The sequence below is a fragment of the Bombina bombina genome, chromosome 2, assembly GCF_027579735.1.
Source record: "Bombina bombina isolate aBomBom1 chromosome 2, aBomBom1.pri, whole genome shotgun sequence".
Taxonomy (NCBI): Eukaryota; Metazoa; Chordata; class Amphibia; order Anura; family Bombinatoridae; genus Bombina; species Bombina bombina.
In genome coordinates, this window is record NC_069500.1 from 344,902,028 (window position 1) to 344,918,150 (window position 16,123).

Below are 16,123 nucleotides of genomic sequence, written 5' to 3' on the forward strand. Positions count from 1 at the left end.
ACTAAGTAAACAGCGGGTGGGACCGCTGTATACGTAATATTGCATAGAAGGAGGAAGTGGAGAGTGGGAGGAGCAGGTATAGTGAAAATACGCTATTTACAAATGCTGATAAAAATTAAATTACACCTTTGATTAAAAAATAAAAGTGGCGGTATGATTAATATACTTATTCTCTATATATGTATAATTTCATAACAGTGAAAATTGACAATCACTTTAAGCCTAGTTGAGTGAAAATTATTTCAATTTGAGTTTTATTTTGCAAAGGAATTTGGGGAGATTGTTAAAGGGACAGTCTAGTAAAAATTAAACTTTTATGATTCAGATCGGGCATGCAATTTTAAACAACTTTCCAATTTACTTTTATCTTTTTTTTTTTAAAAAAAAGTATATTAATATAACTGTGTTGGTGTTGGCAAAACTGGGGAATGGGTTATAAAGAGATTATCTATCTTTTTAAACAATAACAATTCTGGAGTAGACTGTCCCTTTAAGTAAGACTTTTCTGGGGTCAAGTGTAAACGAGTTTCCAAGGAGTAGTTTAAGAAATTTCTCCACCAATGCCCAAATGTATTGAGCTGTGGGCAGTTCCACCAGAGGTATCTACTCTTTGTAATAGAAATTTGACATTTTAAACTCCGCCCCCTTAGATTCTAATGCAATTTACCCTGCATCTCTTCTTCATGATCAGCAAAATGTAGGCCTTGTACCAGTAATGCTAAGTTAATATTAGCTGCTAACGTGTGCTCAGAAACGCAGCAAACCTTCATTCTCCTTCAGTTCTTTGTGTGTCTATTGGTTTTACAACAGAAATATTTAATTTCATGGTCAAACAACAAATGGAAGACATTTAAATAACAAATAATGCTTTTTTACTACTCGTTTAATTGTATCATCTTTGATTTACAATTGATCAAACTATGTAAATGCTGTTGATTGTAACACAAATATTGCTGATTTCTTGTTATTTCTTTGTTGCAGTGCTCCAAACCAAAGCTTCACGTTCCGTGCTGTGCTGTGCAAGAGGTCCGAAAATGCACCCGCCTAGAGATGCCAGACAATAATAATACCTTTGTGCTCAAGGTAAGAACCTCACAATGTGCTCACAACTTGAAAGCTAGTGCTATGGGTTCAAGCCTTAAAGGGATGTTGTAAAAGTAAAACATGATGTACTCTAATTTGTTAACACATGTTATTTCAGCACCATTGACCCTGCAAGTCTATGTATTTAACACAGACAAAGAGCTTAAACCCATAGTTAAAGTGCCATTTCTGAGCCACAGAGCACTGCTGGTCCTGTGCAGACATGGTATCTGAGCAGTCCAGCAACCCCAGTAATATCCATCTGTGTCTGCTAGGGCTTCCGTGTGGTACCTTAAACGTACAGTGCACTGTAAAATTGTGTATCCAATGACTTTTAGCAGCTGCAGAGTATAAAATGTATGAGAAATTGCCACTTTATATTACTTTTTGTAAATAAATAGCTCTTTGAAACAACAACCCATCAAAATAGGCTAGACTTGCAGAGAGATCAGACATCCTTATCACTCAAATTCCCCTTCCCTTTCTTATCTCAGTCTCTTTACAATACTTAGAAAGCACAATTGAAAATAAACATTTTAGAACATAATCTCTTACACTTCCCACTGGGAGTGTAATTTCTTTTGCTGGCTGTCTACTCAACTTTTCAATAGCCAATACTTAAGTATTAACACTTTCAGTATAGGTAGATATACCACAGAAACAAAACAGCTATTTTAAAGGCCTATATGAAGTCAAAGGAACTATTTGTTAACAATTTAATACACTTCTGCAGGTAAAATGGGTCATTGGGAAAAAAAATAAAGGGGGGGAATTTAGGGTAAACTGTCCCTTTAACTTTGCAGGGGTTGAATACATAGACCCGTTTGAATGTTATTTTCTTCTTAAATGGAAAGAGTCCACAGCTGCATTCATTACTTTTGGGAAATAAGAACCTGGCCATCAGGAGGAGGCAAAGAAACCCCAGCCAAAGGCTTAAATACTCCTCCCACTACCCTCATCCTCCAGTCATTCTTTGCCTTTTGTTCCAAGAGGTTGGCAGAGAAGTGTCAGATTTTTTGTTTTTTTGTCTCTTATGGAGGGTAGTACTCTTCGGCATGGGACAGGAGTTTTAAGTAGTCCTGTCAGTCTCTCAGTGAGGCCTTGGATGAAAGTTAGAGTCCGGAGATGCAGGGAGATTCTTTCTGCGAAACCATCCCAACTCATATTAACAGCTCCTCAAGCAATTAGCGTTGTCGAACTTCGCTCCGCTGTCTGCTTTCTTCTCTCAAGTCCATGGCGGAGGCGATGCTACTATCCGTCACACTTGAAAGGCCGTGTTCCTGTTCCACGGTGTAGATTCCGGTAAGATGGTTTAATTTTACTTTATTTCTCAATGTACTGTAATTTTAATGTTTTCCCGAGAGGCTACCACCTTGCGGGTCTATCTTATCATAAGGTTCTCCGTGAGTCTCTCTTAGTATCTTGGAATTGAGGGTTAATATCTCCTGAGGGGGTTATTGAACAGGAGGGTTTATAATCATGTTTGTTATGTGATTCAACCTGCTTATGTGTGATGTTTACAGGCTCGTGGTTTGGAACTTAAGAGGCCTTTAGAAGTGACGCGGCCTTTTAGTTGGGCGTGCTTTTTTGGACTGTACGGTTCACCTTGTGTTGGGCGTGCTTACGTTCTGTTTTCCATTTCCGCATTCCCGACTGTGTGGCGAAGGAAATATTCTGGTCCTCAGGGGTCTGGTCATAGGAGGTGGTGAGTGCCCCAGCCATTGTGGGTGTCGGGTGCCATTTTTGTTTTACTACTTTAGTCCATATTTATATATCCTTTACCAGTTATGGAGGATTCTGATACTGAGACTTTTGATTTCAGATTCTGTGTACAGTGACGAATCCAGACTGGCTTCGTTGACACATGTCAACCAGTTTTGTTCCGTATGCCATTTTAGAGCGCCTGGTTCCTCGGGCTCGGGGAATCAATGGACAGCTGAGCCATCCACCTCTGGGGGTCCTGTCCTCCGAGAGGCGAGTTCCCTACGAATTCATACCTCTACACATGCGGGTAACCCAGTTTCTGATTCCTCCATGCGGGGTGGCGGGTTGCAGCACGTTTGCGCTTCCACATAATGTTGGCGATTGTTCATCTGCAGAGTCCAGACGTTTCTTTGTGAATGTGCTTGTGCCCTTTTGTCCCGGGCCTTCCGCCTTGGGGAGGGCCTCTACAGTTCCCCACGGGTGTAACTGTCCCTGAGTGTTGTGCCTTTCATTACAGGATTGCGCAACTTCGCGTATTGCTCAGACATGTTTTTCAGTTATTGAATGACCCTATCGTTACCAAATACGGGGCTTTTAAGTCTGCTAATTCGAATGGTGCACCTCATTAGACATGTGGGGTTGAGGTAATCTCCTGATTGTCATTTGATTGAGATCTTTCCCAGTTTTTCGAAGATAGGGCTCTGTTTGACTGGTCCTGCGGGTAGGCCTCTGTCTTTTTGGGCGTTAACCTCCGGGTTGCCTTATATTTTATTTGTATCCGATGTGATGTCTTTTTTATTTGGTTAGGTTCCTTCGGGAACCTTCTGGGATCGATACTCTTTGTTCTTCTTCGGAAGTTGTTTTGGACACCTTAGTCCTATGTTAAAAATGTCTGTTTTTAAATACACACATAAATATATATGCATACACACATATGCACACACATACATACGTACAGACATACATATAGTATACATACAATTTCATACACATGCATATACATATATACATACAGATACATACACACACATACAAGCATATAGAGTGCATATATAAATACACACATAAATATATATGCATACACACATATGCACACACATACATACATACAGACACACATACATATACAAAACACATTTCAAAAGTACATGTATTATTTGTGCAGAGGTGTACATTATTCTAAATAGCCTACATTTGCAGGGATTCCTGCTTCCTGTCTTCACTTCTATACAGGACTATAGAATGTGCAGGTCCTGCAGGAGCGAGTTGTTTATATAAGGAACATGACAATGATCTTATGACAGCTTCCAGCAGTGCTGACAGTAGCACTTCAGCTTCTACGCTCTTCTGCTCTTTAAAAAAGTTGAGTCGCTCTTTTTACACAAAGCGAGTTACTCCTAACCGGTAGTAAGATCACTAAGGGACATAGAGGTAAATATATTCAGGAAGGAGAACATTATTTAATCAGACTAAAACACAAGGAAACAAGTTTGTATACAACGATCATGAAAGTGTCTGCTCTCTGGCCCCGGGTAAGAGTAGATTGTAGAAATCAGAGAATTCATTAGCCAGAAGTTGAGGAAAAAATATGCAGGTATTAAACAGAGTGACGTTTATAAAGGATGTGAAACCCTTTACTAGAGCGAGTTGTTCCTATGAAGAAACGCAGGCTTCTGTAGAGAGGGGTGGGCAGTAGTTGTATGTTCAGAGCAGGCGTGCTTAAAACAGAGACTTGAAATGAAAGTGGCCGCTCAGAATTGCCAAGTACCGCCCACCCCTCTCTAAAGAAGCCTGCTTTTCATCATAGGAACAACTCGCTCTAGTAAAGGGTTTCACATCCTTTATTAATGTCACTGTGTTTAATACCTGCATATTTTTTCCTCAACTTCTGGCTAATGAATTCCCTGATTTCTACAATCTACTCAGACACTAAGCCAGAGAGCAGACACTTTCATGGTCGTTGTATACAAACTCGTTTCCTTGTGTTTTAGTCTGATTAAATAATGTTCTCCTTCCTGAATATATTTACCTCTATGTCCCTTAGTGATCTTACTACCGGTTAGGAGCGACTCGCTTTGTGTAAAAAGAGCGACTCAACTTTTTTAAAGAGCAGAAGAGTGTAGAAGCTTGAAGTGCTATTGTCAGCACTGCTGGAAGTTGTCATAAGATCATTGTCATGTTCCTTTTATAAACAACTCGCTCCTGCAGGACTTGCACATTCTATATTATATATTTACCCTGCCTGCTGACTGTCAGAGTTGGATGTAATTGACAAAGGCTGCAAACATTTGCTGTATATGAGGGCTTCTTCTCCCACTCTGCCCTCAAGACTTCAGTTCACTTCTCCCCACTACCACAACGCCCCCGCTGGCCGATATTAAAATGACAACAACAAAAAAACTTTAGCCATGCTTCGGTCGGCTTGCCCGCATCCACCACATTGTGTCTTTCCTTGCCACTGGTGTCGGTCTGGAGGAGGGGTCACGGGAGGGGTCACGTGACATTGCGTGAATCGATTCGGCTCTTCACTGCATTGATGCAGCTTTGTTAAAGGCTGCATCGTAATGCATCGTTGTGCCGATTATTTTCAACACCCCTATCATCCATGTGAGACAGGTTGCAGTCTCAGAATTGTAATGTCATCACTTATTAGTTAAAGGGCCTCTGTTCAGTATGCTTTGCCCTTGCGTTGTCTCAGACCTGTTTGTGAGTTCCAGTTCCTGTGTATTACCTGGCTGTCTGACGTGCCTCCTGGTTCCTGATCCCTGGCTTGTAACTGGCTCTGCTGTTCTCCTTGTTCCTGATTCCGGCTCGTCTGACTACTCACTTTGGCTCCTGACTCGGCTCGTCTGACTATTCGTTTTGGCTCCTGACTTGGCTCGTCTGACTACCAGCTCTGGTTTTGACTCCTGGCTTATTATGTGACTTGTGGACTTTTTATTATTTTTTGCTATTAATAAAGGTGTGATTTTTTTTTCACTTCTCATCTCAGTCTGATTCCTGGCACCCTGACAGGCCATGAGTGTAGGCTGGACCTGTTGGGTTTGTTCGGTCTTGCAGTTGTTCAGACACGTGGCGATTTTCTGCTCGGCTGGTTCGGTAGAAGCGCTGAGTGCTCAGGTTATCATTGGTTTACATGTTCCACTAAGCATTCAAGAGGACCTGTGGGTCCGTGAGGCGGGAAGGATTGTTTCAGTCCTTATAGCCTTCAGTCATAGATGACCGGGTCAGGGGAGTTTTCCGCTGCGTCACTCTGACATCTGATATCATCAGAGCCTAGAGTTTTCCTCCCCCCATGCGGGGGGAGAGTTGGAGGGCTTAGCGCCCCATTACCGCAGAAGCAGTTTGGCCTTCAGTTTTAGGGCTCTGGATTTGTCCTTCTGGGCTTGATCCAACAGCTTGTATCAGGATAGCTGTCTAGCATGCGGAAGGTTTCCAGTTTGAAACCAGTTGCAGCTCTTGGCACCTTGAAAGTGTGCGCGTACGCTGTTTATAGTGTATCTAAATGCAGCTTTTACTCTTTTAAGTGTACTGTCTGTCTGAGTTATGAGACCTTTGGGTCTTCTTCCATTGTCTCCGGATGAGTTGGGTCTCCTTTTAGGGATCGGAGTTTCCGAGTGATGGTTGGTCCCTGTGGGGACTTTGTTTAGCTCAGGGTTTCCCGGAGCTGGGAAGGCTTAGCGCCTTTCTCTCCCCTGTATCCTCTGTTAGTGTGGAGGTGATGGGGAGACTAGCCCTGCTAGAAGGTTTTTTTCTTTTTTTGGGGGGGGCCTTGAGGTATCCCTTGTGTTGTCCTGAGGCTTTGAGAAGTCTCTTCATACGACTTCTCACCTTGCTCCTTAGAGCGTTGGACTTTAGCTGGGGGGGTGGTTCCTTCCTTTGGTCGAGACTTTGAGTTCTTCTTGCTATCCAGATTCTCTGGATATGCACCATATCCCTTGTGTCTGGCTTCTTGGCCAGTTGGGGTGTTCAGTTCTAGGGTAAGGTTTGCCTGAACTATTAGATGCCCGGACCTGTTTTTCTCCCTGAGACTTCCGGTTGCTGAGGCTTCGCTTGGGTTTTTCCTGACCCAGTTTTGGGGTGTTTTGGAATCTTGGATCTCAGGGATGGTCGGGGTGTTCCACAGTAGTGGAAACTTGGGCTTTGTCCTTGCTCCATTTACCTGACCTGGTATTACTCACTGCAACAAAGCAGCCCATGTAACCTAGTGGTTAGCTTGTGGCTTTGCGCCTTAAGGGTTGTTGGTTTGTACCCAGCTGCTGGCGCTGGATGTCCATTTCCTGGTGCTCCTTAGGGTTGCATTCCCTTGGTTAGCTTGCCAGTGTAACCAGTGGATTCCCTGCTCAGCAGGTAAATGGGTTGGCTGTGTCACTGCTTGGCAAGATACTTGTAGGGGGTCCTTTTCTAGAACATCCCGGGTTTTGCGTGGTATAGGCATGGTCTCCTTTCCTTGTTTGGGCCCATTTGGGTCTTTGTGAGCTGGACTCACTATTGGAGGTGTTTGATGGATTAGGGGACCTTTTGGTTTCCTCGGTTCTCCTTTGCCTTTTCCCCTTGGGGTTTTCGGCTGGTGTCCCCTTCATTAGTGTGGGGTGAGTGGTGGGGGACCGTCTGTTGGGCGTCGGTGTCTCCTGGAGTACTGTTGGCTCAGTCAAGTCCATTTTGCGGTCTCTAGTTTGGCTTCTGGACTAGCTGCAAGTCAGTGTCCTTGGGGCTTTCTCTTTAAAAAATGTCTCAGCTTCGGACGAAGCAGGTTTTTTTTATGGGGTAGAGGATCAGTATGGGCCGCCTATTGTACCCTCCCGTCTTGGCATTCAGTGTCCTCTTTAGCTTGGGTATTGTTTTCCCAAAAGTAATGAATGCAGCTGTGGACTCTTTCCGTATAAGAAGAAAAACATAAATTATGCTTTCTTGATAATTTCCTTTTCTTCTGATGGAAAAAGTCCACAGCTCCCCACCCGTAATTTAATGTGAGGCGTCCTTATTTTATTCTTCTGGCACCTTTCACCCTGATATTTCTTCTACTTTTCCTTGTTCCTCGGCAGAATGACTGGGGGATGATAGAAATAGGAGGAGTATTTAAGCCTTTGGCTTGGGTGTCTTTGCCTCCTCCTGGTGGCCAGGTTCTTATTTCCCAAAAGTAATGAATGCAGCTGTGGACTCTTTCCATCAGAAGAAAAGGAAATTATCAGGTAAGCATAATTTATATTTTTTTGCGCTACAATGTCCCTTTAACATGGACTGTACCATTTGTCTCTCATGTATATTAACCACTTAATAACCAGTGACAATCCCATTTCTATGGGTGACCGCTATTTTAACAAGCATGTAGGAGGGAGGGTCTAATAGCATGGTCTTGCCGCTCCTGGCAAGACCCACGTTATTACAACCGAACAACCCCTTAACGACCATCAACGTACTGGGTACATTGCAGTCCTTAAAGTGATGGTAAACTCTCCCCTTTTTAAAATGAGATCTGGAATGTAAGCGCTATTTTAGATGGAGTTTTATTCATCATGTGCAATGAAGATGCACTATAACTTAGTTATTAATATAGATATACCCCACGTTACAAATACCCCACGTTACACCACCCACTTCAAAAGTCAATTTTCCTGTCAGCTAAATGATTGAATTACTCTCCAATCAATGCTCTAGCTACAACAAAAGTGCCATATGGGGAGAGCGCTGATTGGACAACAATTCAATCTGTTAGCTCACAGAAAATTTTACTTTTGAATTGGGCGGAGGAGCATGCAGTATTTGAATTTCATATCTATATTAAAAAGCATGTTATACTGCATCTTCATTACAGCTAATGAATTAAATCCATCTAAAATAGCGCTTACATTCCAGATCTGATTTTAAAAAGGGGAGAGTTTACCATCACTTTAAGAGAATAAACAATATGCTTTAAGCAATCTATTAATTATTAAAAATATATATATATGCAAATATGTAGTACACGCACTATGGTACAGGCGTTATTTAGATGTCAGCTATTATTTGGGAAATTAAGTGATTTACCTTAAAAAAAAAAAAAAAAAAAAAAAAAAAAAATTTAAACTGAAAATGTGTTTTTAAGGATAATTTAACATTTTTGAAGTTCCATTTTTTTTTTTTATGTTATGATAATTTGTATTTATACTACTAGTGACTAGACATTTTTAGTAATACACCTAGACTCCCCACCCCCTCGTTGTATTAATGAATGAAAACCATGGTGGTTTAAAAATAATGTTGTTTAATCTAAACATGTTATGCCTATGGGTTTCAATTTCATGCTTTACACTCTCTTTTTTTTTTACTCTCTCAACAAAAGAACATTGAAAGTTTTGTTTACAGTGACAACGATCTGTCCAAATATGGAAAAAACAGAGCTCAGATGTGATGTGGTGTGTTCTTTGGAAAATCCATTGAGAATGTGAGCTTAAAGAGATAATATCATGTCCCAAATTCAGGATTTATTAATGCATCCTTTTATTTTTTAAGTGGGGACTATCATTTATTACAGCAGCAGCTGAACCTGGAAAATGTCAGAGAAGAAACCCTTTGGATTTTTGCTCTGTGCATTGGACCCACTCAGTGTGCCATCTCTCATAGACAAATTATTCCCTACATTTGTCACATTTCCCATGCTTTACTAATCTAACATTATTAAAATGGAATGTTAGTGCCATAAATTATTTCATATTCTTAAAGATGTCAAATGATTTAAACCTAAAAAAGTAAACCAATCAGTAGGTGTTGTATGAACCAGCAACAATGCCACACTGCTAGTATTTGGTTGTGAAGCCCAAATTACTTGTTTTAATGGGATTCTTCTCATAAGAGATAAACTACCCCATTTGCATTTGTGTTAAGGTACATATAGTGAACTGTCCCTTTAAATGAGTGTTAAAATGAAAGGCCTAGAGCTTTTGCAAGCTGTTAAAGTATCCCTTGTCATAGGTGAAACACTAATCACTTGATGTGCTTGACAATATTTGGAAGATGTTTCATCATAAGTAATGGTATAGTTTCTCATTGATAATGACTGAAAAAATCCCATATATGTAAAAATAAACATGATTAACATTATTCAGTGTTTGTATAGCTTTGTTCTTTATGAGTTTGAGGATTATTTTAAAATCCAGTAGTTTTAGCTTATTTAGTGTAATGCAGTTCTAAAATGCCCTAACGGACAGTATGGGCACCTCTATTAAAATTAATTGATTGAAAATCATATTTATTATTTAATTGTCTCACTTTTCTAAACATTTTTCTATCCCCTCCTAAGGAGATTGAATCACATATATCAGTATGTTCCAGTTAGCTATTAAAGTTATATACTACACAGTGATTGCTAAGATCAATGCAGACTGGAAACCCCAAAAATGTTATTTTAATGCTTTGGATAGTACATACAATTTTAAACAACTTTCCAATTTACTTCTATTATCAAATTTGCTTTATTGTCTGATCTTTTGCTGAAGGAACAGTATTGCAACGCTGGCAGCTAGCTGAACACATCAAGTTAGCCAATCACAAGAGACAAATGTGTGCAGGCATCAATCAGCAGCTAGCTCTCACTAGTGTAGGATATGTACATATTATTTTTTAACAAGGGAAACTAAGAGAAAGAAGCACATTTGAAAATAGAAGTGAATTTAAAAGTGTCTTAAAATTACACTCTCTATCTGAATCGGTCAAATTTAATTTTGACTTTCCTATACCTTTAATTACATTTGGGTAGTGGCAAAGGAGAACAGGCAGGCCTACTTGAATGGCTTTGAAATGGGTGTATCCCTGGGCTTCTCTGAAACTACAAACCTTGCAAATAAAATGAAAGTATTAAAGGAACATAAACAAGATTATAAGTCGCGCTGTATGAGTTTTCCACACGTGATGTGGTCTTTTCGCAATCAATTTCCATTGCGCAGTTATTACAAGTCTTAAAAAATTGTTATTGCTCGCACGCAATCGCCTTTTACGCAACAATTTTCACGCTTGAAGAGCTGTAGTTAACAGTTTTCCGCAAGATAAGTTTCACGAAACACTTCAAAAATACATTACAAAGTAACACTCATATTAACCCCTCAACGACCGGCGTCATACCCTCTCTATGCCGCGATCTCGCTCAGAATAGAGATATTGTGCTATTTCTGCATGCCCCATGAGTGGGGCACTGGAGAAATAGATTTGCAGAGTTATCGATGCAGAGAGGGCCACTATGTGGCCCTATCTGCATCGCACAGCAGTGGTGCCGATCGTTGGTGGGTGGGAGTGTAATGAGGGAGGCGGGTGGTCAGCCCATTGCTGGAGGAGGGCGGGAGTGGGTGGGACCGCTACGCCACACAGCACGTTGGGGGGGGGGGAGTGCAAGTTACACAGGGAAGTGAGGGGGAAGGAGCAAAGAAGGGCAATGAGGGGGATCCTATGTGGGATCCATTGAAAGAAAGGAATCTTGGAGGGGGAGGGTAATGAGGGGGGCAGCTACACTACAGACAAAAAGGTTGTTTTTTGTTGTTGTTTTTTTTTAATTTAAATTGCCTATTTTCTAGCAAACTGGGTAATGGCAGAAATCTGCCAGTACCTAAGATGGTGGAAAAAGGTAGAGGAGGAGGCTTAGAGAGCTGTTTGGGTGGATCAGGAAGTTTGGGGGGATAATACACTGCAGAAAAGCTTAAAAAGAAAACAGCCTTTTATTTTAGTACTGGCAGACTTTCTACCAGTACTTAAGATGGGGGTGACCTTTGGGCGGTGGGGGAGGGAAGAGAGCTGTTTGAGAGGGGTCAGGGAGGGATCAGGGGGTGGGATGTGTAAGGTGGGAGGCTGATCTCTACACTAAAGCTAAAATTAACCCTACAAGCTACCTAATGTATTCACTGCTGGGCATAATACAAGTGTGTGCAGCGGCATTTAGCTGCCTTCTAATAACCAAAAAGCAATGCCAAAGCCATGTATGTCTGCTATTTCTGGACAAAGGGGATAACAGAGAAGCATTTACAACCATTTGTGCCATTATTGCACAAGCTGTTTGTAAATAATTTCACTGAGAAACCTAAAATTGTGAAAAAGTTAAAGATTTTTTTTTATTTGATCGCATTTGGCGGTGAAATGGTGGCATGAAATATAACAAAATGGGCCTAGATCAATACTTTGGGTTGTCTACTAAAAAAAAATATAGATATAGTTTTGATAGGTAAATATAAAAAAGGCTCTATTTCTGTTTAAATGCAGTGATCGTAAAAATGCTCTGGTCTTTTGGGGAAGTTTTTGTCTGAAATGCCCGGTCCTTAAGGGGTTAACACTGTCTATCTAATAACTGTCTTGCGACCCTAAGGCAGCCGGCCTGAGGGGTAGAGGTGATGACAGAGTTGTCCACAGTGAGATTTGGGTAATGAGATTTTTAGAGGGAGAAAATAGGAGTTTGGTTTTGGAGAGGTTCAGCTTTAGGTAGTGAGAAGCCATCCAGAATGAGATATTAGCTAGGCACTGATGGTATGGTTAGAAAGGTAGGAAAAGAGCCACTGTAGAGTTGAGTCACAAAAACACAAGGATTAAAGGATTAGATCAGCAGTGGATGCCAACAGTGTCAATGGCTGAAGAGATGTCTAAAAGGATCAGCATGGTGTAGTGACCTTTAGACTTAGCAGTAAGCAGGCCATTTGTCACCTTGGTGATGGCAGTTTCGGTAGAGTTTTGCGAGCGATTGCAAAGGGTTAGATGAGAGAAAGTGTGATAAGCGTTTATAGACGATCTGCACAAGAAGTTTAGATACAAGGAAAGAAAAGAGATTGGGCGATAGTTGCAAGGGGATGCTGGATTGAGCAACGTTTAAGAATAGTTTTAATTCAAGCATGTTTACGGGAAGATATAAATGAACTAGATTTAAGGTAGTGGTTGAATATTTACGTATGTTAGGATGGGTGTAAGAGTAGGGGAAAGGTAAGGTACCTTTTGTGAGGGAATAGGGTCAAGGGGACAAGAAGCAAGTGGGAAGATGAAAGGAGAGCAAAAACCTCCTACTCTGTAGCAGGATTAAATGTTCTGTGATTTTGGGTAGGCTGATTTAAAAATGTTGGTAATGGGAGGAGAGGGGAGGGCACATGAGGGTATTAAAATGGAGAACATTTGCTTAGGATTGTAGGACATAAATGAAATGATAGTTGCAAAGTAGTTTTGTTTGGAGAGGTTTAGGGCGGAGGAGTATGAGTGCAACGTAAAAACGCCAGAGGAGCGAGTTCTCCTCCAGTGCTGCTCTGCAGTGCGGGTTCATTTTTGCATGTAGCATGTCAGATGTGTGTACCATGGGGTTTGAGATATGGAAGGAGGGGCTGTTTTGTCAAGGGAGAAGGTCAGAATGGAAATATACAGAGAGATAGATTCCTCAGGGCAGGAAATGGATGAGTTTGCAGGGAGAAGGGGGATTAGAGGGTGAGAGTGTAGTTCTGAGTTAATGGTGTACACATTTCTATGGAGTCTAGTTGTAGGGTTAGGTGGTGGGTGTGCAGTCAGTGTAGCGATGCAGCATTTCAAGACATAGTGGTCAGAGAGTAAGAAGGGTCGCCAGTAGAAACAGAGCACTGGTGGCTGAAGATTAGGTCAGTTGAATGGCCATCATTGTGAGTGAATTAGTCCACTGTGAGAGGCCAAATGATTAAAGTGATTGTAAATCCTAAAGAAAGGAGAGAAGGACCTATAAAAAGTGCATGTGTAGAGGGGTAAGGAATGAATGAGAGAGACGGTCTGTAAAGTAGGCATGAGGTTGTAATAATGAAATTCAGATCAGAGAACAGTAAATACAGAAAACAGTAATAACAATGAAAATATGTTTGCTTGCATCGGTGGTAGCTCAAATGTTCTTCAAATCTTGTTAATGGTTTGTATAATTCTTAGTGCTATAACTTAAAAGGTGCTCACTTAAAAAGAGGTGAGCTTAGAAAGAAGGAGTTCCCTGTTCCCAATCAACGCTGCCATGTGGTGCTCTTGCAAATGTATAACATTGTTAAAAGTAGATTTGATAGAGTAGTGTAAAAAAAAACTTTCCAATTTATTTCTATGTGAATCATGAAACAAGTGTGGGGGGGGGTTGTCCCTTAATTGTCTTGGTATCCTGTGCTGAAAGAGCAGCACTGCACTACTGGGAGCTAGCTAAACACATCGGTAAGCCAATGACAATAAAAATATATCTATATATATATATGTAGCCCCCAATTAGCAGCTTGTGCCCAGCTCCTGAGCCTACCTAGGTATTCTTGTCATCAAAGGATACTAAGAGAACTAAACAAATTAGATCGTAAAAGTAAATTGGAAAATTGTTTAAAATTGTATGCTCTGTCTGAATCATGAATTTAAAGGGACACAGAACTCAAAAACTTTCTTTTGTGATTCAGAAATAGCATGCTAATGTACTCCTATTATCAAATTTTCTTCATTCTCTTGGTATCTTTATTTGAAAAGCAAGAATGTAAGTTTAGATGCCGGCCCATTTTTGGTGAACAACCTGGGTTGTTCTTGCTGATTGGTGGATAAATTCACCCACCAATAAACAAGAGCTGTCCATAGTCTGAACCAAAAATTGACTGACTCCTTAGCTTAGATGCCTTCTTTTTAAAATACAGATAGCAAGAGAATGAAGAAGATTGATAATAGGAGTAAATTAGAAAGTTGCTTAAAATTACATGCTCTATCTGAATCACGAAAGATTTTTTTTTGGGTTCATTGTCCCTTTAAGTATATTAATGAAGCTAAAAGTGTTTTGCACAAATACAAAGAGCAACGCCAGAAACAAGGGGCCATGATCTAATGTTGAAGGGTAGGAAGTTCAGGAGTAATTTGCAGATTTATACCTGGGGTAAGCTCAAAAACTAATTAAAGGGACATTCCAGCCTAAACTAGAATGCACACAGATGCATTTTAATTTTAAATATAAACATTTTTGCAATATACATATATAAGAAAAATGCTTCTAGAATAAGCTGTTTCAAGAGTGTTCTTAAAGGGACACTGAACCCAAAAAAATGTCTTTCGTGATTCAGATAGAGCATGCAATTTTAAGCAATTTTCTAATTTACTCCTATTATAACATTTTCTTCATTCGCTTGGTATTTTTATTTGAAAAGCAAGAATGTAAGTTTAGATGCCAGTCCATTTTAGGTGAACAACCTGGGTTGTTCTTGCTTATTGGTAGATAAATTCACCCACCCATAAACAAGTGCTGTTCAGAGTACTGAACCAAAAATTGGCTGGCTCCTTAGCTTAGATGCCTTCTTTTTCAAACAAAGATAGCAAGAGAACGAAGAAAAATTGATAATAGGAGTAAATTAGAAAGTTACTTAAAATAGCATGCTCTATCTGAATCATGAAAGAAAAAATGTGGGTTCAGTGTCCCTTTAAAGGGACAGTCTACACCAGAATTTTTATTGTTTTAAAAGATAGCTAATCCCTTTATTACCCATTTCCCAGTTTAACACAGTTATAATAATATACTTTTAACCTCTGTGATTATCTTGTATCTAAGCCTCTGCAAACTGCCCCTTTATTTCAGTTCTTTTGACAGACTTGCAGTCTAGCCAATCAGTGCCTGCTCCCAGATAACTTCTCGTGCACGAGCACAGTGTTAACTATATGAAATACGTGAACTAACACCCTCTAGTGGTGAAAAACTGTTAAAATGCAATCTGAAAGAGGTGGGCTTCAAGGTCTAAGAAATTAGCATATGAACCTCCTAGGTTAAGCTTTCAACTAAGAATACCAAGAAAACAAAGCAGAATTGGTGATAAAAGTAAATTGGAAAATTGTTTAAAATTACATGCTCTATCTGAATCATGAAAGTTTATTTTGGCCTAGACTGTCCCTTTAAGTATGCTCTGTGCTCCAGCATTTTTGACACAGCACTTGCTCAGAGAGCCTAGGGTACTTATTCTGGTAACGACTCATTTACATAATTGCTGACAGGATACAAGCCCCCACTGGCTATTTAAAATGCTGGTGCACTGAGGATATTTAAACTTTCTTCACAAGCATGCATGTAGAAAACATTCTAAAACAGTGATAACTTTTTTTTCTAGAAGCATTTTTGCCAATACATCTATATTGTAAATATGTTTCTATTCAAAAATTTAATCAATCTATATGCATTTAAATTTTGACCGGAATGTCCCTTTAAGCTTACATGTTAAAGGAAAAAAGGGAGGACTTGATGGGCCTATCATTCTTATCTGCAGTCAAAATCTATGTTTATAAATCCTTTGGACAATGCCCACCTTCCTCAACACAGGCATGCATGAGGTATTCATTTGAAGATATCTATCAGTTTGACGCTTATTTTGTTTTTCAATATTGGTTTTTT

The 16,123-nt window shown here is 40.2% G+C and overlaps 1 protein-coding gene across 3 annotated transcripts in view; it reads left to right on the top strand.

Annotated features, from left to right (window-relative positions):
- The window catches only part of SH2B3 (SH2B adaptor protein 3), a 604,759-nt gene that overhangs the window by 434,424 nt on the left and 154,212 nt on the right, over positions 1-16,123 (top strand). For all 3 annotated transcript variants that reach the window (XM_053701713.1, XM_053701712.1, XM_053701714.1), the window contains one exon: positions 982-1,083. In XM_053701713.1, coding sequence (XP_053557688.1) covers positions 982-1,083 — 102 coding nt within the window. The remainder of the gene's footprint in view (positions 1-981; positions 1,084-16,123) is intronic.